The following is a 27,487-nucleotide window of genomic DNA, read 5'->3' as shown; positions in this document are numbered from 1 at the left end:
AATGGTCATAATTCATACCCAAATTGTTTCTTCATCAAAACAGCATTTCACCTCTCTGCTGTGGAATTGCGGCTTGTCCTGTGGCTCTTCAGAAAGTATTAGAGGCACACGGGCCTCTAGTGGGGGCCAGGAGCACTGGGTATTAAGCCGTAGGAAAACGATCAGAGTTATCATATGAAGTAAAAGTGGGAAAATTCTGTTCATTGAACTCTGAATCTGATACCTTCAAAATTATGCTGTTAGTCTCCTGCTCCCTCTACTGGGCTCTACCCACTTCCGTTTTCTACTTACTACCTTCTGGCTCTTTTCTAATTTAAATGTACAAATTACTATACACAAAATTACGCAGTTTATTGCAGTTTTATTATGTGGTCCAAAATGATTACCTTCTTATAAAAAGACCAACATATAATAAAATGAAATACTGTCAACTAAACAAGGAAACACATACTGTAAACACTCATTAATAAGAATTCCCAAAAGAAAAATACCCAATTCATGCTATTAACATTGTATTAGAGGTATTTGTTGTTTAAAATTTTTAGTTCAAATGCAAACATAGAGCTTTTGACAAAAAAAAAAAAAAAAAAAAAAAAAAAGACCTGAGTTGGAAAACAACCAGAAAATCAGAAAATCTTGAGAGATGCAAACTCTCACCAAAAACTTCATTAACAAATGAGAGTGAAAAATAACAAATCAACAACAAAAAAAACTTCTCTCAGTCCGGAAAGGCTTTGCTACGTTTCAGTGCTCAGCCCCGGGGCAGGAATGAGGAAAGACTCCACGCAGATCAAAAGCTCTGCTGAAGTCAAACAACTCTGCCTGTTGGCCCTTGGTCAACATGAGGTTCCTCAAGCAGCCGTGGAATGAGCTCTTGCTTGTCAGGCAGTTTTGCTTCACATCATCTGTAAAACAAGTATGAAATAGGTAGGATCTATTCCCAGTGAACTGAAACAATACAAAGACCTGTGTTATTCTTTAGCCTCTTCCCCTTCCTCCCAACAGAGATGTAAAAATAATGTCTAAAAATAAAGCACCATCTTCGATTTGTGTTTGGCTGACCTAGGCACACTCCCACCAAGAGAACTCATTGCTGCCTTCAGGCATGAGTCATGCACTGGGCTAGATTAAGGGTTAATTTACTCAGAGGTTCTGGAAATAATTTGCCTCAGGGGATAATATGAGGAAAGGGAAGTGGGGGAAGCCACTCTGCGCAGGTGTCTCCCCTGTAAAAACTGGGACTGGCAAAATATGAAGCAACAGCTGAGCCTTGCAAAGTCATGGACTCCCTTGACAAACCAAAATATGGAGCTGGTGCTGAGTCCAACCCTTGTTGGATACAAATATACTCTACACTTTCTGCAACATTCAGCTGAACTAAAGAATTTCACTCTTCTCTGTGATCTCTAACTTTTGCAACACAGAGTACTGAAAGATCAATGATTAGTATTATGTTACCCTACTTTTTTTAAAAAAAGTCTACATGATGCTGATAAGATCTCATGGGGATTCTAGAAAAAAAAAATCAAGATCTGTTTAATTAGCATTAATTCAATCTTCCTAATGCACCAAAACCTTGTCCAAGAGAAGGTTCTGTAACATTTCAAGCCATTATCCCCAAAGCTTTCCAAATGTTTAAAAGCCAAGCTTGCCCTCTAGACCTCATCACCCTGAACTTTACACACAAATGGAAGTATTGGAGCTCATAAACTGTAACAGCTATTTCAGAGACAAATTTATAAGCACATTTGATGCTACATTTAAAAGCATGGAGATACTCAAAACTGATGTGGTCTTGAAAAAGCTATACATAAGTATTTTAGTGTTTGCTTACAAAAATACCAAGCTCATTGTGTAAAAAATCCAGTCTTCTTAATGAATAGTCTTGGTTCAAATTATCAAATGATGAACCACACAATTTAAAAATAATTATTAAATATTTTTATATTGCCATCTTTTATATTATCATCATATTATGATGACAGTTACTTCATAAAGTAACTTGCAGAGAGCAAGGAAATATATGTACACCTGCCACAGCCTGACTTTTGCCAGCACAGCCCCAACACACACCATTAGTGGAGAAGAACATGGTAGAAACCCTACATAGACGAATGTAAAGAAAAAACTTAATATGAATTTGAATGCAAAACAACCACACAAAGCACACAGACAAAGATTCTGGGGAGCCTAAGACAGACTGAAAAGGAAAACATATGGAGGAAATCCTTTCAAAAGCCAAGGAGCAGCTTTGTGTAGGGAAGTGAAATGAATTCAGCTGGTCTCTCTGACACTCATCAACAGCTACATGCATTCCTCCTCAAAGATACACAGAAATACTAATAGGCTATGATCTCAGTGACAACATGGAAAACAGATACTGTGATTTACAATCATGAGCTTTCATGACTCATTTTTTGAGACAGTCATGACTCATTCTTATGAAAGAGAGAGAGAGAAGGAAAGAGAAATATTATTGTACCTACCAGGATAGCCTCCAACATAAATAGGATTGTTTGTATCTGCAGATGTTGACTGGATGAAGGGATTATCAATTTGAACCAAATTGCCATCAATTATCAGTGCAATATGATGTTTGCTTTTGTTTGCTTGAAGCTTGTGCCATTTTCCATCACACAAGCTATTTGCAACTCGTGGTTCGTATGTGGCTGTTATTCTGCCAGCTCCATTGTTAACATGGAATAAAACCTGTATAAACAGTCAGATGCCAATAAAGATACAAAGTTAAGAATACACGAACTAATTCGTCTAGATAAAAGCACAATCATGCTACTGCAGAAATTTCCGTTTTAATAAATGTTTGGTAATTATGCAAAGCTAATGTTTGCTTTGACAGACTGACTGCGAGTCCTTACTGAAATATCTTTAAAATCTACAAGATTTATATCTAACCATGCACTGATGCCATTGGTTAGCTTAGTATAATCTACATGAGACTAAACATTTCTTACACATATAAATCAAGTCAAGTCTCAGCTTCTCTGAGAAAAAGAAGATTTGAAAGATCTATAGCATCTAGCTGAAGACAAAGAGACTGAAAGCACTTAAAATTGCCAAAATTTGTATTGATTTATTTATGCATTTAATTTTTCAAAGTAGTAGACATTTCCTCAACTCTGTGTAAACATCAACAGAGAAAGTGCATCCCCCAGAGTGATAATAAGTCTCTAGCTAGGAAGCTTTGAATAAAAAATGAGTTATTTCTGAGAAAAGGAACCACTTAAGAGCAATCAAATGTACATTTTTGTGCAGGAAATGAGTGCTGACCTTTGCACTGATTGATAAAAGGTGTTGGTTTATGAAACATAATGGCTAGTAGAAGTTGAGAGTTAATTACCATGGGTATTGCCCACGAATATTGAAGAAGAGATTACAGAAGAGACAGGTTTGTACATGCAGTAATGCACTTGACAAGGGTAAATTTAGCTTTACAGCAAAAAGGTATTATACTACAAAAAAGGAATATATTTAGTCTAACACAGAAGAGATGTAGTGCAGCATCAAAAATACAGCAAAGGAGGTCAGAATGGCTGCAGTTAACATGAATAACATCAACTAAAAAGGCAAAAATTTCCAGTGATTTATGCCACTCTCACATTTTTACATGCAATGATGAGGAGGAAATTTAAGACTAAAAGTCTATCCCATACTACTTTAATGGGCACTGGGTCCTGCCATTTTGCCCGCATTATGTTTTATTGATGGACGATTAGTGCTACCAGCAGCTCTGAGAGCCCAATTTTAAGCAAACCCGTGAAATGCATATGGCCTACCTTGCCATTGACAATCTCCAGTCCCACAGCATCAACTTTGGCACTGCTGATCCCCAGGAGAACGCCATGCGCCGCGGTGGTACGAAACTCGAGTGTGATGTTCACATCAGACCGCACTTTGTAACCTTCTTTGACTGAGAGAAGTTACAACCTTTTAACGGAAGATTTGTAACCCGAACTAGAGAGCAAAATGCACGAGTAGTCATTAAAGGGCCTAAAAAGTAATTCAGTAATCCCTGCTGGGATAGAATCTTGCTGCATCTCTGGAAAATCATTCCTAAATTGTCCAAAGTTAAAATTTACATATTGTATGCGTGTGTGTGTGTGTGTGTGTGTGTGTAAATTCTCAAAGTTTTCCTTCATTTGTTTAGATTTAATACACTGAAGCTTATTTGTTGCAGAAACGGTAAAGAGAACAAATTTCTGTAATCTTTCATGTTATTTCGTAATTCCGTTATGTCTACTGCCTCCATGCCCCTACATAGACTTCAACTTGTTGTCACAGACAGACATGGCTGTCTTCAGCTGGTGAATACAAAGGTGCTATCATTCCCTTCCCCACGGCTAGAATCGCTACATCTTTCATCTGTGGCAAATAGCCCTTTGTGGAAATGGCCACTTTTGGGCACAGGTTATGAAGGGAATCAGAGAGCAAGTCACACAGTTGCTGAGTGGTCAGTTAATTACATACAGTTCCAACAAGACCTAACCAATAATCCAGAAAGGCACAGCTTTTATTTAATGGCACTTACCAAGGGCAGCAAAGCCACTCCCATCAAAGAAAGTGCCTTCCTGCACTGTCTCATAGCATTTTTTCACTGCAAAGATAGAAACAGGGCTCTCCTTGTCCAGTTGCTTGTTGTTAATTGTCATGCTGCCGATGCAGGCAGGAATACTGTGAGTCACCTAAGCATGTGAAAATAGAAGAGTTAATGCACAGTACAAACTGCTGGTAGTTTCTCTCAGTGATTCATCCAATGTCACTGTAAATTAAAACTTCTCTGAACAGAACAAAGCAGTACCTAAAATATTTACTTAATTGCATTTCTATTTATAGAAATAGATTCTTTGCTTATTTAAGTTTACAAATGTATACAATGCCTTAGAGAGTCAAAATAAATACTATGTAGAAACAGCATATACTCTATACACAGTATATACTCTATAATGTACAGAGCTAACTACTTTGCCACAGACAGCTTTGCATTATAAGCATTCTTAGAAAGTATATTATGTGTTTGAAGGAGAGTTGGGAGATGCCCAATATTGATGCTCAATACCAATGCTTCAATAAATTAACAAAAAAAGCAAAGGAATATTTTCTAAGATACATTGCAAGTCTGGATCACCAGAGTTTTATACAGTGACGAGATTCACTTCTCACTATTTTCAATAACTACAAATTCAAAGTATTAAAACCCAGTTATGCAAAAAGCAAGGGTGAAGAGTACAAACAGGATTTGAAAACACCTCTATCAATGCCAGCATCCTCTCTAAGATAACAGGCTGAACAAGGAGCAAGGTGACAAAACCTATCTTCTAAATGTGCGTTTGTAGGAAGTATGCTTTAATATCAGACACTTAAACCCAGCCTTTTATTTAAGGCATCAAGTTCCAATATCCAGCTGGTTTTATGTACCAAATTGGATCCAATAGGTTTTATGTACCAAAATGTCTATGAGGATCTACATCATATTTTTATCTTATATTTGAAGCATGGGAATTTATAAACTTTATCCCTTTTTAACAAGGGATTGATAGAATAAAAATCTATCAAGGCCTGCTGACAACAAGGAGACAAGCTCTAGCTCAAAGAGTCATTAAACCATTGAATGCTGGAAAGATATATTTGGCGAAGGGTCATTATTTTCTTTTTTATTTTTTTCCTAAGTACTTGAGTTTTGCTCTTAACAGAGAGAATACAGGACTAGATGGGTTTGATGCAGTATATCCATGCTAATATTGCAAAATAACAAAGAGAGGCGAAAAAAAAAAAAGTTCTTACATTCCCGAGACTCTTTGGCACGTAGTCCAAGGGGAGTCCTCCCATGTACAGCTTTCCCTCCACATCCAAAGTGCTACCATCACCCAGAACATTGACAGCTATCAAGTCCTTCCCATCCACGATGATTATACCTTTTCTTTTAACATATTCTGTCTTTACCTGGAAAAACGTAGAGGTATGTAAACAGTATGTTGAGTCACTTTAGTGAGTCATCACTTACCACAGAAGTGAGCGAGATGATTTTAAATGTTAGACTGGTTTGACATACTGTACCGGGGCAGCATCTTGAAATTTGCTCTGAAAATGAGGCCATTTCAGAGTGCAAATGAGTAGCTAAATTGTTTTTTTTTTGGCTCCCCAAGGGCCTACGATGATTGCCTGTTGTCCTGCATAAGCGTTTCAAGGTCTTAACGATTATTTAAAACCACCATTTTATTGCCTAAGGATTTGAGTACGTGGCTAAATTGATCTTTGAAATATTGTGCTGTCCACTGATGCAGCTACCTTAGTCCTCTGAAGTGCATGCTCCTAGGTGAAATTTTATTGCAGGCAGTGCTGAATTTGTAACTAAAATATTATCAACCTAGTCTGCCCTTGTTCATTTATGCCCCTGTGCTTTCCCAAAACTAGAACAAGTGTTCACATGGAGGTGAGGGAACTGATTTGACTAACCAGGTATTCTTCCCGCGTTACTTTAAATCCAAACAGAATCCTGACTGGGTTCAGTAAGAGGCTTCTTGAACACTTGGACTGGTAAAGGGAGAAAGCAGTTCAGCAGGGTGTTACAAGCATATGGCTGAGAAGGGAAAGAAAAAGAGCTTCTTTTGGCAGCAATACATATCATCTTAAATTGATAATAAAGTTATTGCAATAATCATCCTCAGCTCTGGTGAAGTAGTGTGACAGCCTTAATTTTAGAAAAAAAAGGTTAAAGCTCATATTTTTATGCCATGTGTAACAAAAGTAGATCACTGGTTCATCTCTTGAAAGGTTGATTGTGCGAGAACGAACTTTTATGAGAGTACGTTTAAATTTAAACAAGCAACTGTAATTCTGGAGTGTTCTTTGCTTCAGAGCAGGCAGCAGAGCTCATGTCAGAGAGAGATATCACAGATAAATCCACATTTGCTTCCTCTATGTTTTCCTTCTTTTTATTCTGCCAGTTATATTAGGAAGGCAAAAATAACATTGATGATTTCTGGGTCATCTAGGAGAGGTCAGCCACCTTGTGCCACAAAGTCACTTCCTGAGGTTAAGGCTCCACATGCGGAAGAGTTAAAGGAATCTTAACAGGATGAACACTGTCATCCTCACCTGCCCCAAAGGAAAATTTATGTGGCAAGAACTGCTTTTAAAATGTAAGCAGACACTATTCACATTTCTCACCTAGGAAGCAAGAGCCAGCAGAGCTCAGGTGAAGGCCACAAATAGTACTTGATACCCAAAATCTGTAGCTGGTGAGGATGACTGCTATAGCTGGTGAACTATTTCATTTCTAAATAACTTGAAATACAGTAGCTAGATGCTGAAGTCATTGCATAATTAATTAGAATTGAAAAGAAAAGGAGCTAAGTTGGACGCAGTCCTGTGCCACGTGCTCTAGGTGACCTGCGTGTGCAGGGGGGTTGGGCTAGATGACCTCTAGAGGTCCCTTCCGTAGTAGTACAAGATTGGCGAATACCTACCGTATGCCATTTTCCATCACTGATAACAGCAGGATGAAAAGCTACTGCTTTTCCTTTGCCTAGATCAAATGAAAAATAGAGCTGTCCTCCGTGAAGCTGTAAGGCTGCATAATCAACCTGGTTCTGGTGAGCCATGTAGTAAATCAGGCCACTGGAGGCAAATGTTCTGATATTCAGCTGGACTGAAAGTCTAGACAAAAAAAGTACGATGTTATCAATGGGTAATTTTTCCTGTATCCCTAAAAAGCTTCTCTGGAGGCAGAGAAAAGCCTCAAACAACTTATTCTTATAATGTGAAATACTGTCCAGAAAAGTAAAATTTGCATTGATTTTGCATAAGCACCACCTCTAAGATATTTCATAGTAGAAATCAGGTTGGTGCCAGTCAGAGACTCAAGATGTGCTTTAGTGAGCGGGGCTGTAAGGGCTCAGCTATTTGTGGCTGCAGCCCTGCTGATGGCAGTGACTTCCAGGCTGATGTGGTGACAACCAGCACTATCAGCCAGGCTTGCTGGGATACAGTGGGCAGACTGAGAACAGAGGCTTATGGATAAAGGAGCTGTTTCTAGGCTAGCTCTTCACAGAGGAGCCATTTCACAGGGGGATGCACAAGATTAGGACAGCACAGCATAAATGCTCTGCAATGCCATTATGCCCAATGGTTGCAACATAAGTGCCAAAATGAAAAAGGGACATTTCTGGATGCCTGATGTATGTGTGATTCTGGATATACTCACTTCTTCCTTACAGTAGACTGATTGAAGAGCAGTGTTAAGTGACTGCCTCTGGCAAGTCCAAACTGATGGGCACCTTGAACATGATCGGGTATCTCATCTTTTGAACAAACAACCTATTAATGAAAGGACTTTATTGAAAAGGTATAAGGAGGCATCAAATGTGTTGGTACCGAGTAGTAGTGATGAGCAGCAACATCTCTTTGTTGAATTTTGTAAGAAGCCAAACTGAGCCACTTGATAACCACAAAGTATACAGTAACATCAATTAGCTAAACTCCCAAACATTTTGAGCTATTATTAGGCTCAAAGTGAATGAGTTACAATGATTAAGCTATGTCTCACTGACAGCACAGGTCTTTCCTATTGAGAAACATTTAGCTTGAAACACAGCCATTCATCATTTCTCTTAACTGATAGCCCTTTTGGTAGAAAATGTGAGAAGACAAAATATAATTTTAGTGTGAAAATCTGAGGACTGAGTGAGTCCTTTAGTGAGTACGCACATTTTTGTTATGATTTAGGGGATAAAGGGCTGTGTAACAAAGTATAACTCAAAGCTATACTTTAGCTATAAGAAAGACACCTTATTTCTTTTCATAGCTAAAGTGGTAAGAAACGCCTGCATTCTGTTGCCACAGAAAAATGATTACAAGATGCTTTGAAACACTTGATCAAAAAGACGTGCAGCTGCAGAGGGAGAGAAGTGATGCAGCATTCACTCTTGGGAAGAGGAATATGTGAGAGGAAACAGGTGCCATGCAAAACACACTCAGAAACACCTCTGCCGTGGCTTCTGCCTCCTCCTTGACACTGCACATCTGTGACCAGGAAATGCAACAGTTGAACTGCACAGCTAATGCAAATCCCAGCGTGCAACCACACTAGCAGGGAACACACCCAAGATAGTAAATACCGTCAAGTCACTCTGCCAGAGGATGATTACTCTACTCCTCTTTTTCTTTCGTTTTCTCTTTTTAGTGTTGCTGGCTGAACAACAGTAAACCTTATGACATTTCCTTTCCAGAAGGTCAGCTGGCTGCTAGACAGGTTTATATGCCAGTGTTTCTGTAAGGAACTATCACTTCAAATTCACATTTGCTGACTCCTTCCATACAATAGAAGAAACAAACATATATAATCCTTGTTTCAAAAAATCTCTACACAGCTAAAATGCATCTAGTTCTCCTCAGTGCTTTCCTAAAAAAGGCAACAGAGTTCTGCTTTAATACATACTTTTTTTGTATCTGTAAGAGGCCTCTGGGGAACTGGCAAAGCCTGAAGTTCAGGTCGAATCTCCACGTCTTCTGGCTGTAAGGCTGGTCTAGGCTTCCCTGACAGAAAGCAGCTGTCCATATCCACATGTTCATACTTCATGGAAGTGGTGAAATCCAAAAGTCTGCATTTAAAAAAACTACATTTTAAGAGGTGAAATCCCAAATCCTTACATTTTGCTAACATGGGGAGAGTATTTTACAAGTTCTTTCACTAATAGCAGAAGACAAGGAAAGAATTGGGACAGTGGAAGGAAAAGATTGAAAAATGATATATAAATCTCTCTATGAGAGTAATATTCACAGACAATATTCCAGGAAAATTATTGCACCTGTGTATGCAAATGAAATGATAAGACATAATGTCTCTATTCATGTGTAGCGTCTCTATTCTGTTTCTGTACAGACATTTCTAATGCTATATGGAAATGTAACTGGCAATATTCAATATCCATTTTACCCAGTAAATACCCAGTAGATCATCAGTATCATTCTTGCCTTATTTTAAAGATAAATGGACAATGTCATAAAATAGATCACTACAATTAATAATGACTATATGTAGCTTTCCTGCATATACTAAACAGGGCTGATATTCTGACTTACTCCTTGTTAAAAATGAGATTGCTGATACAACCATGAAAGGAACCAGTCATTTTTAGCCCGAAGATGCCCTCTCCTGCTGGAACGCCACCAGCGTAGAAATTGGAAATATTCAGGGGGATCGTTTCTGCTGATGAACTAAGTTTCAGCTCTGCAGGGTTACTTTCATCCACCTGTACCGTTATGATCCTGAAAAGAGAAAGTAGAAAAACATTCAACAAGTGTCTCAGACATTTATTTTCAAAGAAAAAACAAAATTCAGTCTTGGAAATGCCATGACTTTGATGATCTTTTCATCTTCTTAAAACTGAAAAGCCTTCTTTAGATATTTTGAATATCTTTACTCTTCTTGATAGTGGCCAGCAGCAGGACAAGTACAAATTGAAACACAGGAGGTTTCATCTCCATATGAGGAAGAACTTCTTTAATGTGAGGGTGACAGAGCCCTGGAACAGGCTGCCCAAAGAGGTTGTGGAGATCTTCAAAGATGGCCTGGATGCCATCCTGTGCCATGTGCTCCAGGTGTCCCTACTTGAGCAGGGGGGATTGGACTAGATGATCTCTAGAGGTCCCTTCCAACCTCAATCATTCTGTGATTCTGTGAAACTACTTTTATACCTGTATTTTTTCTAACAGTGTTTAGTATGCTGTACTCAAGTGGCCCAAACTGCCTAGAGATTTCAAGAGAGCTTTTAAATACGACTTCATCAGTGGCTGTGTGCTGTATGCCATTACCATGTAAATCAGAACACCTCCATCAACAGTAGAAAATCACAGTCTTGATTATTTCATCTAACGAACTAGCAATGACAGTTTCTCAGAGAGCACAGTGAAGTGACAACAAAATACAATAATTAAGCAAGTAGTCACAGGTACCTCTTATTCCGGATTAGGATCACAGAGTGTTCTTGTCCATCACTGTATGTTCCATTAGGAGACCGAAGCACCACTTTTCTGGTACTTGCTCTATCTCCAGCATTTACATGCACTGTGAGGTGACCATCAATCAGCATGATGGAAAAGAAGGGCTGTGGATTTTATCAGAAGATTAATTTTTAACTGCAACTCAGCTTCATTTCACTCATTCATTGCTTAAATCAAACAGATTTATCTCCAGCTTTGTTGTAAACAAACTTGTTAAGGAAACTCCAAGACTAGTGGACATGTATTGGTAACCCTCAGAGAGCAAAGCCTTCCAAAGATGTGAAAGATGAAAATTTTGTCTAGTCACGATTAAAACTCAGATAAAAATGTAGGTTTTCTTAATCTTCCTACAAGAAGGAAGTTAAGATGGGCCATGTCTAGCTAACACTACTAAGTGTTTGGTCTTGGACTACAAGAGCTCTACAACAGCCAACCAGAGAGCTGTTTTCCTCAAAACCTTGAAGAACTATTTCTGATTACTGAAGGGTAAAAGCAAAACCCCAGGTGCATTTCATGAGCAGTTTTCTTTCTTGTTCCCAAAATATTCTGGGTGATACTAACTGAAATATTTCTCTGCTAACTGATCCTTTACCTTCCTTCTGCTATGATGAGTGTCCTCTGCTCTCTACTGAGCCCCTGCACTTTGGTTTTCCCTAACCAAGTAGATTTTTCTTTCTCATTCATTCCAGGTCACACTGATAAGTTAGACTCGTCATTTGAAAATGCAAACGGCAACAACAAAACAAAAGCAAAAAGTTTTTGGTTTTGGTACTTGCCAAATGTGCTTGTCTGCGTCGTCGCTTCTCCAGGCCCTTGCTAAGTCCAGCTAAGATGATACCACTACCATTCTTTGTGGCAAAAGTCGCCATCAGTTCTGATTCTGGACTCAGAGACTTCGGTGCCAACTCAATATATCCATTGCTCAGGATGTTCACACTACGAATAGGCTGTTTTATGAGGAAGAAAAATAATCACTGTCCTTGTACAAAAGCCAGCAAGAAATATAATTTCAAGGACAGATTAACTAAGAACTTTTCAAGATCAGCCCAACTCACTATATTCTTTCATAAACATTAGTATACATTGTTCAATAATGAGAATTAACAGATGACAAAATCTAAGGGTCTCCTACCTCCAATACACAGCCTTTTCTTACACCATATGAATTTCTAAGCAAGTCAAATATTGAACGGGATATTTCCAGATTCTTGATGCATCCCACATACATTCTGCTATTAAGACCTTTCCTGAAACAAAACAAAAAGTCAGGGAAATCTAAAGTCTTGTTTTGCCACAATTCCTTACTGGCTGCTATGCCAACAAAGATTGCCAGATCTGCATCGGCGAGTGATAACTCTGCAGACCAATATAATGTCCTGCAATACACCCCATTACCAGGAGTTAGGAGGGAGTTTAATTATATTTTGTTTCAGTCATGTTTCTGCTTCCACCAAAACAAAGCCACTGTAGATAAGTGGATTTACATGTTCAACAGAGAGGGGCAACAAAAGAGAGGGGCTATAAACTAGAGAATTATATATTTACACTGGCTTCTGCTGATCTGTTACATTCCTCTGCTCCAAGTTTCAAAGCTGAGTTATGAGAATTTTTCTGAAGCAGAAGTTTTATCCTGAGCACAGCTGGGTACCGAATGCCAGCAGTCCACAGTGCCACAGCTCAACACACAGCAGGCAGCAGGTTTCCTTGGAAGGGAAAAGCAGGAGGCTGCCTCTGATCCCAACCGCAGCCTCAGACCTACCTCACAGCCCTCGACCTCGGCAGCCCTCCAATGAAAATTGGGTCCTTATCAGAGCGGTTCAGGTCTGAGGCAACCCCAGGAGATTCTCCTTGCTTGGTTTCCTTATAATTAAGGTTGTATGCATCAGTGACTGCCAAAATTCCTGCGAAAAAATGAGGGTAAAGATCAGGAGAAGTACACTAACATGTTGCCTTCCATTTTGGCAGTCTTGTTTCTAATAAAGGAAAATGTATTTATTGAATCAAATTTGTGTGAACAATCTTTTTTTTGTCATGAATAATTTATCATATTTTCAGCTATTTTGTTTATCTGATTCATTCTTTTCTGCCAAACCCAAATCTGTGAAAGTCTACAGTAAAATATACATACTAGAATATGTTATAGCTATTAATACCTATTATTTGTAATGCATTACTTCCCAACCATGGGTCCCAAAATTCCATTGTACTAGGTACTATAAAAATGAAGAACCAAAAAGGTGATCCCTCATGTACAGACTTGCACAAAAATCTTCCCTGTTTAATCACTGTTGAGATGTATTAATCTGACTACTTCTGCCCTAACTGTTCCTCATAAGAACCACAAAAAGGATGTGCTAAACCAAGTAAATTCCTCATCAAACCAAGAAATTCCATATCGGAAGTGATCAAATTTTGTTGCAGTGATGTGCCCTATGGAGAATTTTGTTATTTCCATTTGCAAACGTGCAGTCATCTGTTTTTTCAGCCTCTAGCCTACCTTGTTTCTTGTTACGGCTGAATGAAATTTTATACCACGTTCCATTGTTGTAACGGTTTTCTGTTGTAAGGACAAGGGGTCCTGAGCCTAGATCCACAGTCACTCTCACTTTGCCATCCACAAGCTCAAGCGACAAGTAATCTCTCTGCAGGGGAGGAAAAGGAGGAAAAAAAAAAAGATCGAAATGTAAGAAGTGAAATCTTCCAAAAGGAGGTAAACTTTGCAGGTTTGATCTTCTGTGTGGGAATGGGTCAGTAACTCTTGTACCCAGACTATCTGATAGACCCAGGACACTTTTATATGTTCAGAAAAATTAAATTTTATGTCGTTTTGTTTTGTTTTGTCTCTGCTACTTGAATGCATCATCAGAGTTGATCACTTACTCAGCTAGGGAAGATTTAAGCAACAAAAGTCACATTGACTTGCAAGAGGAGGAAGGAGTTAAAACTGAGAGGAATTAGATGTGACTGCTAGCTAGCTACTGCTAGCTGTAATGATCAAACATTACAATGTTCTTTTTGCAAGAAGTGAAAAGCTTCCTCACATCCATTTGGATCAACAGAAATAAAAAACACTCTGTGTTATATTAGAAGTGCCCCTCTCCATGTAAAAATGAAGTCAGATATCATTGTGCAGCACACTCAGTCGACAAGTCCATAAAGACCCAAATGAATAATGCAGTAACTCTGAAGCAATTTGTATCTAAACAAAGCTTTGCTCTCCTTCAGGAGAAGGAAACCACCAGTGAACTAAGTGGTAGACTGCATGCCAATGAAGGTCTGGAGATCAGCCGAGGTTATGTTGCTTTTGCTGGGAGTTTTATTTAATTTATTTCAGTTTACTGAATTCCCATCTCGTGGCTTTAATTCAATATATGCACTCAGTATTATATTGCCCTTCTGCAAGTTCAGTTCAAAAAGATTTTATGCTCTGCCAAGGTTCCTCCAATGGAACAAAACTAGTCCGTTGTACCTGCAGTTTCTTGCCCTTACCCTTAGTAGAATAGCCAGTAATTTTATTTTTTTCATTACTTTAATTTTTTTCATTGCATTCATTCATTTTTTTTTCACTGCTTAATTCCAGCCTCTGTATATGCAAATGTTTACTCTAAAGTGTTATTGTGCCTAGGATTCTTTTCTTAACCCTTCTGGCTGATGATGTCAGTCTTGGAAGAAAATCTATATAAAAAACTGTTTTTAACATAGTTCTGCTGAAAGATAACATAGAAGAAAGCAAAAAACCCACCATGCGATCCAAAGTTTTTGAGAGCTTAAGAATCTGATACATTTGCTTACAGTGCCATTTGAAGCAAGATACAGCAGGAGGCCATTAGGTGAGAAGGTGCTGAAGAACATGATTATCTGAGTCACTGTGGAGCGGAGCGTTCTCTCCACAACCGAGTATCCGCTGCCATCAAAATGGAATGAAGTGTCTTCATCCTGTGGGCTGTGGGAGTGGAAAACGGAGCTGAAACGTTAACTGAAGATTGATGCGGTTTTCGTCACTTTATACAAAAACCTCAGAAAACTTGGATCTGTTGATGCAGCCTGTAAGGAGCATGACGAGGAAACATGGAAAGAGGCTTCAATTCTGATGTTATGAATAGCAAAAGGATTCCAGCCAAGGGCCACTTTGATTACAGAATTTCGCAATTTCCAATTTAGCCATGGGAAAGGATGTATACAAGATGAAAAATGTTCTTCCTTGTTATATGAAGGGAAAACAACAATTTCTTAAGGGAAAAAAAATAACTGCTACAATATACCCTCTTACTTAAAACATGCCATGCATCTATCAAAATGCCTTGCGTAATTGTATTCATAATAAATGTTCTATTAGCCCTTTCCCCTGCAATTTAGCATGTCTGAAAGATAGCTCAGACAATCATGCAGCACCCTCTGCTGTTTCTATGTGAAACATTCTGCAAAAAGGACTACAGTTAAGCATATTTCTTTTGAATCCCTTAAATATAAGAAAAGCAATATGATCGGCAATCCTCCCTCCAGAACAAATCTAGGAACGGTAGTAAGTGCAGTAGCTATAATTGTACCACAAACTTTTAAAGAACAGTTTAGACTATTTTTTATCCTAGGAACAAATAAATCTGTCTTTCTGGAAATTACTGGAAAACAAACAATCCAAAACATTTTGTTTTCCTGGAAATACTGCAGTACAACAAAACTGACCACAACTCCAGAAATCTACTTAACAAGTAGAATTACACAATAAGCTGTGATATTCTGTCCAATGAAACTATTTGATGTCACTGACACCTTCAGGTAAGCACATTCAGAACTGTAAATTAATGATCAATGAAGCATTGTAATTTTTCTGAATTCTTCACTTCTAAGAGCTAACACAGAAATATATGCTGCATAGGTATAAGCAGCTTTACTCCAACTACGTTAAAAAAGGAGAGGACAAAATACCTTCCAAAACATCCATTGCATTTGCCCTCTCTTTCCAAGTAGTTCCAAAGACCGATAGATTTGCCATTCAGTGATGCCTCCCCCATGCACCCTTTAAAATGGGTGACCTTCACAGCAGGCGATTTCTATTTGGGGAGACACAATGAATACAATGTTAAATTCTCTGAAAGTTATCCAGGCAAATTTTTGCTTCAACTGCTTTCCTTGAACTTTAACTTTGTTAGCTATAAATTATAATAAAAGAAAAACAACATGCTTTAACATAACTGTTAACCATTGTCATTTGAACCTTAGTGGACCACTTTTGCAGAAAGTAAAATATCTACATCCTCGGCCTGTTTAAATTCTTCATTGCATGAGTAACAACAGCAAACTAAAGGAAGCAGGAGCCGAGGAGGAAAACAATTCTGTGTGCAACTCCTATGCACGACGTGCATACACAGAGTCTCTCCCGGTTATCATTCTATGCAAAACTTCCCTGGGGAAATTAACACTAGGAACTAGGGAATATCCTTTGAGCAGCTTTGCTTTACATGCACCGTGCCTGGCATTTCTTGACTGCGTAACTGGTTCATGCAGTTATTTCAAGTCAGAGGTGTATCTCAAAGAGATACACATTTTGTACTATGTTGATTTTAGAATTTAACCTTAATTTGCCCTCCAAGTCCTCCGACAAACATTAGTTTTGATTTGTTAACATCCAGTATGCTAGCTGTCCCAGGCGAGGTTCCCGATTTAGACGAAGGCTTTTGGTTGGAGTTCATTTCCTCTATGCTCAGGGTACCTGTTTTCCCAAACCTGCCAATTACAAATAAACAAATAGTTTTAGACATCACCCAGCTTGATCAACACAGGCTATTGACTTATTTTTTCAAGGATAAGAAACATTCAGTGACTGGAAAACTCAGAAGCTGATTTATGTGACTTCTGCTAAGTTGATTTAATAAACTGAAAAACATTTGTATAATCTGGATGTCTTGGGTTTTTTTTTTGTTTTGTTTTTTTAAAAAAAGATCAAACTCCTAGATTACATTGAACCTACTAGTGGATGCCTTTTGGGACTTTTCGACATTCCCACCATTCAGACTTAAATTACCTGGTTGCATGTATTCTGTGCCATTTGTTGTTGTCAATTGGGAAATCAGGATATTCCACTCTTGTTGATCCAGAGCCCAAATCCCAAAGAAGAGCGACCTTACCACGTCGCATCTCCACTGCGAGAAAGTCCGTCTGAAAAACAGTAGTTCTTATTTTAACACAAGATATTGAACATATTATTTCTCTTCTGCATATTTAATTTCCATGTGACATGTTCACGTGGGTGGGCACACCATGACTGTGAGGGCTGAGAACATATATATGGTCATTTAAAGCATTTGGCTACTACCGCCTGAAGAGAGCGTGCCCCCAGAAAACTTACCTTGCCATTGCTCCCAAGGTAGAAAAGGAGGTTATCGGGTTCGGAAGTTTTCACATTGAGGGTTAAGGTGTTATAATTCGTAGATGAAATCTGGGGTTGGTAGGCTCGGATGCAATCTCTGTCTGCTGATACTGCAACTTTAATCTGGAAGGGGGAAAGAGAGGAACAGAATCGAAGCAAAAGTTGTTACAATAACATCAGAAAAGAAAGATTTAGAAATATCAGGCATTCTGAAAAGAGAAACAGTTTCTAGTCTATGTTCAGAGGAAAACAAAACAAAACAAAGTCTGCAACATTTATATTTATTTCAGATTTTCAACACCATTGATTTATTATTGAGTATATCTGCTCAAAAATTCACTTCGGAATACATCATAAGTTTAACTTAAGTGAAAAACCTCCTTTTTTATTTTGATATCACTAACTCCTTTGAATTTTGTCTAGTATATTAATAGCACATGAATGTAAGCTAAAAACAGCTGAACACCAAGGAGCTTGGTAGTATTCCTTCCCAGCGGAATCCCAGAAAAGCCATGAAATTAATTGAATATGCTTGTGACAACTAAATACATAAAGCATACATGCATACACGTCCTCACCTGTAACAAGTAAAAAGTTTACAAAACAACAAAATGAACCCTCAAATCTGGAAGAAGGGATTTTAGCCCTGCCAGGAACCTCTGTGGTTTACGATATATCAGAAAATACTACTCTGTTCTGCAGTGAATTCATTAAGCTTCAGTAGACTGTGACAGGGAAGCAATAACCTTATAATTAAGGAGATTTGCAGACTTTGGCAGTGTTGAATGCCTTTTTTTTTTAAAAAAAAGTGTTTCTCTCAACCTTAGAATTATATATCCATACTGAAGCCAAAGGCATACCAAAAATTATTGCATGAAAATTCATTTTCATATTCCCCTCACAGTTTAATGAGACCCACAGTACAGTTGATTCACTCTAGGCTTCTTTAATAATGGGTAGAATATCTGCTAAATTACAAGTATAATCTATGTTTCAAAACTTTTTGTATGCACAGCTGCATCTTATAAAGAACAGCATATGGACTTTCTTGGGCATGTCTTGCAAATTTATCGACAGAATCCACATTCTGTTAAAAAAAAGTTTTTAATGATGCTTGATGTTAGAAGGGAGGCATTTTGCATCAATCTCTAAAATAAGCTTAGAAATTAGCATCCTGCCCTAAAAAGAATGGCAGCTCCATCTACTCACTTGGCTCTTTCCCACTGAAATATCTCCGTGACTGCTGTCTGATATACTGTTTTCCATTATTTTTATAGGAAACAAAAGGCAATAAAAAATAAATTACTGCCTTGCTGCTCTAACAAATCCACAAATGTGATAAGAAGCCTGCAGATAAAACACACCAGGTGCAGCCCTGCTGGCACGTGGTTTTAGCATCAGCCAGTGCTTTTGGACCTCAGCAAGACAGCAGAGCAACCAGGTACCTTGAAAAGAAGTTCTAGGCTCTTTGACTCAAAGACATTTTCTGCTGCAAGCCAAAGTGAAGCTGGTTACATTCCACGAGAACCTGCTACGATCATGGTACTTACTGATGCCGCCTGCTTGCGTGCCTGGCTGATGAGCTCTTTAATTTCCGAGAGATTTCTGCTCAGGTTCTCTTCTAGAATTTTCAGAGGTTTCAGCCTATCAAGTAAAAGACTGGCTTGTGCTGCGACCTCTTTAACTTTTTTTTCAGCTGTAGTTGCTGCCAAAACATCAGTGAAAGGTTGAGACAGACTGAAAGAAAAGCCCTGCTCACTCCTACCTGGGGTGGCTTGTCTCCTGTATTTCAGTAATTATAAACATCAGTATACAATATGGACATTTAAAGGTATCCTATTTGACTTGTATAAAGGTCTTTTTAAAATATGTCACATTTTTATCAAATTAGGATGAAACTTCCAGTCATCAGGCTCATATTTAATGCTTATTAAACTTGAACATTAGTAATGCTGCTGCAAGCCGTGACATTTCTACGGAGCAACGAAGCAGCAAACTTACCGGCTTTTGATGAATCAGTTAGAAGTTCACTAGTTTTCCTCAACGTGTCATTAACTCGGGACAACGCAGACGTAGCATTCAGCAGCTTTTCATTGAAATCCCCAAAGTGGCTTAGACTCACTGCAGCGCTGGCGTTTGCGGACACAGCCAGCTCTTTCACCTCGACCATGTATTTCCTTGTATCTGAATCACAGTGATAGCGCACAGATTAAAAAAATGAGGAAGAATGGGGAAATGCTCCCCAAAGTTAGTTTTATAAGCACGGATGTGATTACAGAGATATATATAGGTATGTGTATTCATACATACACACAAAAACCCACCTATACATAAATACATATATATGCACATATATAAATAACAGAAATCACACACATTTTGATTAAGGGTGGTCAATTTCATATTTCAAGGCTTTCAGTTAACAGACTTGATCAATCAAATTTTGAATTCCAGGAAAAATAAGATTTTGTTGTTGTTGTTGTTGTGTTTTTACCATATGGCTTTTCTCTTGACCGGCTCTGAATATGACATAAGGACAGATGGGGAACTTGATTCTGCATCCCAACAGAAAGATCCTATGAATACATCAGGTTCATAACTTTAGACGCCTTGAATGGCATCCAGCCTCACAGTCTGAGCTTCATATCCTGAATCCTATAGAAAGCTGGGAGGCAGCAGGCCTATAAACCCCTTTGCTTGGCTTGGGGTGACGATCACTTCTGCAGAAAGAACCACTTCAATCCTCAGCTCGCCCCTGCACCCCAGTGCCAAGTCAGGGTGCTGCAGATGCTGCAGTTGGCTCAAAACAAGAACCCATTTTAGTTCTTCAGGGATCCTCCCTCACCTCCAGTCCCCTATGTAAAGGGAAATACCACTGAGCAAAAAATAAAGACAATCTCAAGAAATATAACAGCAAAACTAAAGTCCAATTATGCCGACTAAGGAGGAATGTCCTATGAGTTTAATGACGCCTTCATTTTCTGTGAGTAGTTTGATGTCTGACAGCATCCTGCTATTAATATTCTGTGTAACTTTTATCACTAACGTTGCATTTCAGCATGAGCTAAGAGTTTAAAATGGGAAATTCTAAAGCTTTAGACTAGCATTTTAATCTGGATATATAATACAACAATAACTGATGCACCATGACATTATGAATGTTCCTAGGTCTTAAAAATGTTATTAACGTTTGCCAACTATTTCAGAGATTCTTATCTAAGACTTTGAAGAAATCTACTGTATTAGCTTTCATGAACTTCAGGCCATTTTTGAAAAAAGACTATTTTTGGTTTTGGAAAAACACAAGAATTTTCTAATCAGTTAAATTAAGTCAGAATTTAAAATAGCAAAACTTTAGATACACATTATAGGATTTATGGTGCACTATGGATGGGTTTGAAACAAGCTATCAAAATAAAATTAAAAAGTCACTGTATATTATAAAATTTCCCTCCACAGGATATTAAATATTCCAGGACCTGATTCCCTTCTTATACTATTGTAATTCCACCCCTTCCACCACTTTTCCTGATATACAGCTGTGTTAAATGGGAATAAAGCTACAGGCCTTATATCATAACCCAGTTATATTTAATGGGTTTACTAAATAAATGGAAAACATTACTTGCAAGGCAGAAAGCTAAATGAGCCTCCAGTCTAGTTTATTGCTAAGGCTCTCCCATCAGATTACAAACAGGATTTTATTAGGATGGTACTGTGCCAGTCGGTAGTAAGGAGGAGAATGTCGATGTAGATTTCACTTACCATTAGGCAATGCTCTTAGCGTGACCAAGGACTCATTAAGTTGGGTGACAATTTTATTAGTACTTTCTTGAATCTTTTCTACCCTTTTGTTTAAGCCATTCAATCCAGACAAAAAGCCTGTTGGAAGAAATAGATATGATGATATTTCTAAGCACAAATAAATATTAGTACCATACTATTCACACAAACCATACAGATAACAAGCATTCATTTACTTAATCAATTCTTTTGTTTTCTTAAACAGAAAGCTGTTTGCAAACAAGAATGCAGATTGTATTTGCTTCTGCAGTATACAGAGATGAGCTCTTGTGGGCACTGTTCCATTTAAAGTTATTCTTTTTTGGCCAATTCCGTAAGACCGAAATACTAAGAAAAGCCTATAAATTAAATTGATTCCAAGGGGGCATTTTTAATAGCAATGATGTGCTTGACTTTTTGTGATATCTAGCAGGAGAAGGAGACAGTGTTTTTCTTTCTTGTATTTGTAAGCTGTTTGCAGAACACTCTCTCTAGAAAAATGTGTAAAATAGAAGTAACAAAAAGGTATGTATTTGGTTCAGCTGAATTACAAAATACCTATTTGTTTTTAGTAACAGCAGCTTTATAAAGTCTGTTTTGCAATTATAATTTCACCTCTGTGAAACATTTTAATTCTTTCCAGTTTTCTCAAAAACCTCTCTTACAGACAGACTCCTAAATAAAATCTGTGTTCAAAATGTTTTTGAACTTCTGTGGTACAGACTCCAAGACCTCTTCTGAGTAATAGGAAACTAAAATGATGTTATAATTTACAGAGGAGCTTTAAAGCAAAAAGCATTTTGTACAGAAATAAAAAGTTCAGCTTGTAACATGCCACCTGAGTAGAATAAGCAAGAAAAAACGGGTTTAAAATATATCATCCTATATGCACAACCCATGATTTATAAGATAAAACTCAGTATTCTTCCTAAGGTAATTGGATTTCTTCAGAAAATCATTTTCGTCTTCAAGCCCAATAACTAATGACTTACTTCACTGCATTTGGAAAAACAGCCATTTAAAAAAAGCGTTGGATGGAGGGAAATGAGATACAGCAAAGGACAATTTTAAAAATGTTTGCAGAGAAAAGTTATGTTCTTAACCAAAAGGTACATTGACAAATGACTCCACAGTACAATGCTAATCTTATTTGTATGAAAATATATGCATATTCACGTGCAAGTGTTTTACCTTAGCTTATGCTCATTATGGAAAAATTAACCATAAAATAAGAAAAAGAAATAGAAAAAGAATTTGAAACAGAAATGTAAATTCTAAAAACTGACCATCACTTTTTTTCTTCAGATTTTTAGCTTCATTCAGAAATTCAGAGCTAAGCAGTAGAGTTTCTCTTCCAAGAAGACCATAAGATTCCTCCCTCTGAAAAAAAACAAGCATCAGTTGTCACATATGAAAAAAGAGATTCAACCCAAAATATCTGAGTATCTTCAGGTATCTCTCTTAAGTTACTGAACATTCTCCTGCACGAGATTTCCTGTTAACTACCTTACTAGGAATAAACAAAGAAAGCCAGCAGTTTCTGAATTGCAGCAGTTTCTCCAGGGGACGACACTGCAACTTTTTGTGTTTCAATATGGAGGGGAAAAAAAAAAAAAGAAAAAGAAAAAGAAAAAGAAACAAAACCCAGCAAATGGTAGTTTAAGCTCTCTTGATGATTCAGGGCCATCTTCTGAAATATCAGTAAGAGCTATCATTCTAGGTCTGATTTCATGAAAAAATTCTCGAAACTGAGCATTTTAAAGACACATACTTGAAAGTTCCAGCCTTTAATTTTTTTTTTTAAACCCATTTCTCCATCTGGAAAACATGGGCAAGTACTTGGAAAGATTTGTTATTCATGTTTTTTTTTAACACAAACAGTGCTATAAATTACACAACCGCTGTACAAGCTTACAAATCGATGAGGTCTGCACGAATGACCATTATGTAATAAACGCATTATGTCGTTTTTTCTCCAGGCATAATGTGCAAGACGTGTAAAACACGGTCCATTCAATAGGCAACCGGGATTCATAATCATGAAAAATTGAAAGAGATTACATTTGAAAATGTAATAATATTAAAATAATAGAGTCAAGTAGTGGATAATTGGTCAGGTCTTTGTAATCTACTGTTTTAATAACAACCCGATAACCTTGTATGACAGAGGAATGGTAGATGAGACAAAAAATTACATTGGTTATCAAGTGCCTCTAATTAGCAAAACATTTCTGCTTGGGAATACCTAAACACAAACAGAAAAGGGGAAAGTGAATAAGGAGATAGCTGAAAAAAGAGTGTAAGAAAAAAATATTCCAAAATGAGAAATGTAAAGGAGATATTAATGCAGATACTCACTAAGTCCAAGGGGCCATTCACAACTCTGGAAGCATCATCTGCCAAAATCTCGGTTCTTTCAATCACACTTTTAACACTAGAATGGGTGTATACAGCAGCTGTAGCATTCAAAGTCCTATTTCTTACTTTAGAGATGTCACTGAAGCAGAGAATTAGCAAGTGATTTTTTATTTTCATTTATATATTTATAATCAAGTAACAACCTCCATGTCTTCAGTTATAGCATGTGTTGATAGAAAACATAAGGCACACAGGAAAAATGAACACACTTTGTCCTAGGTTGCATAAAGGGTTTTCAATTCCTGATTTTAGGCTGAAGATGTGAAATATTTTTTTTTAGCCACATGCAGCACTCTATAGGAAGAACAAGCAAATTCCATAACCTAAACAGAATGGAAAAGACACTGGCTCCTAGCTGGAGCTTTCCAGCAGTGTAGAAAAATACAGAATTTAGCAGGAAAATATGAGTATCTGAAAGCTATTCATTATCAAATTTTGCTTTATTGAATTTGTCTGGCTGCACTGAAGTCCGCAGAGTCGCTCGACTATTATTCAATGCAGAATTTTCCATCCCTAAGTTTAAAATATATGTACTTTTTCCATTCTGATATAATTTAATTTTTAACACACATATGTGCTGATTTCAAAAGATAGAACAGCAAGAATCCTAGGGAAAAAATGGGGCAGAGAATTCCTTTCCACTGAGATAACTGGAATGACTTTCCAACATGGAAGCTCTAAGGGTGCCTTTGAATGCACTTGAGACTGCAGCCCACTCACCTCTGCAAGAAGCTTTGAAAGCAACAGTAATAGAGGCATAGCAAGAATAGCTTCATAATGATATTCAGAGATATATTGTCAAAGAAGTATTCATATACAGACTGCAAGCTTTTCAAGTCATACCATAATGGCTTAAACGCCCCTGGGCATTTAATAGCTCACCAGTTAATCTACAAGTCATCCATTAGCAACATAAGACAAATCAACGCTCTCTCTCTGTCATGTAGTAAAAACACCATGCACAGCAGTAGAAGTGAAAAGCAACTAAAATGGGGAGAAAAATTGATCACATTCCCTTAGTGGATTAAGCTATTACCTATACAAACAAAATTTGACACTGTAGTAGAGTCTCCTCTGAGCTCATATTTCTTGAGTTTCTCACCTTTCTAGTATATTGGCAAGTCTTTGGACCTGAGCAGCGTGGTCCTCGGCTCTATACACCAGGTCCAGCACTCCTCGTGTGGACATCTGCATGACCAGCTTGTCGACATGCTGTCGCAGCTTGGTACTCCAGAGGACTAGCCCATCCTGGTGTGTCTCCAGGTTCTACATAGCAAAACAGTTTCCTTTTTTAAAAAAATAACAAAATTCACTTGATAACATCAAAAGTGCTGTGAAACTACATAGGAACTTACAGATGTAGAGTTCTTTACATCTTTGGCAAGAGCAGCAGCAACGTTCACTAGGGCTTTTCCTTCTTTAATGAGCATGGTGCAGGCTTCTTTACCTTCCTTTATATAGAGCTTTTTGTCCTACAGAATAAATCAATTTATTTAATGGTAGATTGTAAAATCAACTAGTACAGATGATTCAGATGATTTCACATATTACCTTATTTTTTTGGGGGGGGGGATTTCAAACAGGTTTTCATTTTTCTTTGGGCTTTTAAGGCATCATATATATTAACACGTTAAGAAATCGTAAGCTTTATTTACATCTAAAAACATCTTTCAAAATAATTCTGTATTTGATATTCCTCGTATAACAGCCACAAAATCTCCAGCCTTACGTTTAGGTCGCCCATGTTGCTAGAGATAAGAGGAAACAAGCGGTTGGTCTCATTGATGTTAGCAAGCGCCTCATTCACCAGGTCCTGGGCGTCTTGCAGTCTGCTGTTGTGCTTCGATAAGAGATGGCTCGCATCCTTTTCTAGCTCCGCAAGCTCCTGCTGGGGTTTAAGATACTCTTTCTGAACCTGGACTAACAAACTCTCTGCAGCTCTGACAAAGAGAGAGAGCAGAAAATAAATAAATGTAGAAGGAAAGAGATTCAGGCATGATTTCCTAAGGGGAAATGAGGCTATTCCATATTAATTTAAATGCATATTCTTATAAAAGCTCACTTTTTTTCCCTTAATAGCATGCATACACCAAGTTATTTGTCTTACCATACAAAAGAAACAATTGTGCATGTGGCGAGGGAGCAGAGTTCACAAACTTTATTGCTTAGAGGTGGAAAAGACTTAATTCAAAGCACATTTGCTAGGACTTGTTTAGGACGCTGCCCACGTGAAAACCTCTGTGAAGCATTCCTTTGGGAATAACCTATGGCTCAACTGCAGGGATTCATGTTTTGAATTTCGGAATTTCTGGCATATTTTGAATATTGGAATCAAAGCCATCAGAAGAGGTGACACCGGAAATCCACAAATAACAATAGCACTGATACTCAGGAGTCTTGAAATGTTTAAATATCTAATAAGAATAAATGATCCTATTAAGATGACCACTGACACGAGTGAGCTCTACATTCATGTTTTGAAATCCGTAATGGGCACGATGCAGGATGACATGATCAGATTAGTCAGTTGTTAACTGCTTCAGCTGCTCTATTTGGGAATATTTACACCTCCATGCAGACATTTCTGTATTTTCAAGCAACTGAGTTGCAAGTGATCCTGAAAGGCAAATCCTTGGTTTCTCTTATACATAAACTGCACACTGGTTTCAAATCAGATATATCTTTAGCTGAAGCAAAAGAAATCTCATGTATAGCTTGATTACAAGCAGTAAAACACACTCCATCTCTCTTATTGAATAGCAGAAGTGTATTTGCATGTATTTCTTTAAACTAATAGTTCATAGTCCTTCCACTCAGAAGCCATAAACTTACAAAAGACACAAGACTGAAAACATTTTGCAAAACAGTAATGGCTTTCATTCTGGTGTACAGTAGAAAGCCTCTATTTCAAATACCTTGTGATCTTTGCCTTATGTAGCAAATGTGAGATTTCAGTTATAAATATTGCTTAATAGCATATCATCACCAAGTCTGTCTACTATGAACAATGAGGTCACTACTACTCCCTGAAAAAATGAACTGTCAAGCTGCTTATTTAAGAGTTTTGAATTTTCAGCTGCATTGCATGATAAATTTCGATGAGCAAATTCTCTCATAAATCCTATTAACCCTCTTCTTCAATCTGTTCAAGTTCACTTATCAGAGAACTTTCAGAAATTTCAGCAGATAGCCTACAACTGAAGTTAATTTACAAATGACTTATATAGCAGCTTGAGCTGCTTTTGAGAGAGAACATTCTGTTACTGTGCAATAATAATAATTCAATACTGTACATATCGAGACATTTTCAGAAGTACAAAAAAAGGTTATTCGAAGTTCCTAATAAGTCCAAGAATGAATTGTATCTTTCTAGTTGATTTTTATATCCATTTAGGTCCTGTACAATTTAATACTCAGTACAAGGACAAGCAGGGGATGCTGGTGAATAAAATCAGATATGCTACAGAACATAAACATTCTGTCTCTCTTGACACAAAACACTTAAAAAGGAGAAGTCAGATTTTCAGAAGAACACCATTCTCAAGTTAATCTTAAGATTCTTAAGGATTTTGAGGGGAACAGAACTCAGGCTATACTGAGTACTTCTGAAGTTGCAACTTCCAGAAGTTTTACTGAAATACACAACTTTTTGTATTGCCAAGTCTAGCAGCAAGTAGTAATAAGTAATGAAAACAAAAGCCACTTTAGAGTAGTCTTTAAAAAGTGACCAATCAAGACAGAGGAGTGAGAATCCTGCCCAGTGGCTCAGGGGACTGGAACAAATGCCTTAGTTTCATTTGCTAATCTACCTGATAAAAATAACAGTGGCCATACCTCAGCGTCAGTGAGTGTCCTTCACCAGACCTGGCTTATGACCACCTGAGCTCTACCAAACCTTTC

The 27,487-nt window shown here is 37.7% G+C and overlaps 1 protein-coding gene across 1 annotated transcript in view; it reads right to left on the bottom strand.

The window, feature by feature from the left end:
* Window positions 1-730: 730 nt before the first annotated feature.
* The window catches only part of LAMA1 (laminin subunit alpha 1), a 79,156-nt gene continuing 52,399 nt past the window's right edge, over window positions 731-27,487 (bottom strand). The window contains exons 37-63 of the mRNA XM_088524118.1: window positions 25,317-25,527; window positions 24,943-25,059; window positions 24,690-24,853; window positions 23,528-23,666; window positions 22,456-22,549; window positions 21,152-21,268; window positions 19,388-19,570; window positions 18,937-19,091; window positions 17,366-17,509; window positions 17,042-17,175; window positions 16,593-16,743; window positions 15,946-16,070; window positions 14,812-14,962; window positions 13,517-13,661; window positions 12,779-12,920; window positions 12,152-12,266; window positions 11,796-11,966; window positions 10,972-11,123; window positions 10,099-10,284; window positions 9,455-9,617; window positions 8,222-8,334; window positions 7,485-7,674; window positions 5,800-5,958; window positions 4,547-4,700; window positions 3,795-3,928; window positions 2,487-2,709; window positions 731-905 (exon numbers count right to left, since the gene is read on the bottom strand). Of these exons, the coding sequence (XP_088380244.1) occupies window positions 745-905; window positions 2,487-2,709; window positions 3,795-3,928; window positions 4,547-4,700; window positions 5,800-5,958; window positions 7,485-7,674; window positions 8,222-8,334; window positions 9,455-9,617; window positions 10,099-10,284; window positions 10,972-11,123; window positions 11,796-11,966; window positions 12,152-12,266; window positions 12,779-12,920; window positions 13,517-13,661; window positions 14,812-14,962; window positions 15,946-16,070; window positions 16,593-16,743; window positions 17,042-17,175; window positions 17,366-17,509; window positions 18,937-19,091; window positions 19,388-19,570; window positions 21,152-21,268; window positions 22,456-22,549; window positions 23,528-23,666; window positions 24,690-24,853; window positions 24,943-25,059; window positions 25,317-25,527 (4,093 nt within the window). The 3' untranslated portion in view covers window positions 731-744. The remainder of the gene's footprint in view (window positions 906-2,486; window positions 2,710-3,794; window positions 3,929-4,546; window positions 4,701-5,799; window positions 5,959-7,484; window positions 7,675-8,221; window positions 8,335-9,454; window positions 9,618-10,098; window positions 10,285-10,971; window positions 11,124-11,795; window positions 11,967-12,151; window positions 12,267-12,778; window positions 12,921-13,516; window positions 13,662-14,811; window positions 14,963-15,945; window positions 16,071-16,592; window positions 16,744-17,041; window positions 17,176-17,365; window positions 17,510-18,936; window positions 19,092-19,387; window positions 19,571-21,151; window positions 21,269-22,455; window positions 22,550-23,527; window positions 23,667-24,689; window positions 24,854-24,942; window positions 25,060-25,316; window positions 25,528-27,487) is intronic.

This window comes from Tinamus guttatus, unplaced genomic scaffold, assembly GCF_059628265.1.
Source record: "Tinamus guttatus ecotype Peru unplaced genomic scaffold, ASM5962826v1 Tinamus_guttatus_pri_ptg000203l, whole genome shotgun sequence".
NCBI lineage: Eukaryota > Metazoa > Chordata > Aves > Tinamiformes > Tinamidae > Tinamus > Tinamus guttatus.
The sequence above is the reverse complement of the archived record's forward strand: the minus strand, read 5'-3'. Positions and strand labels throughout refer to the sequence as shown.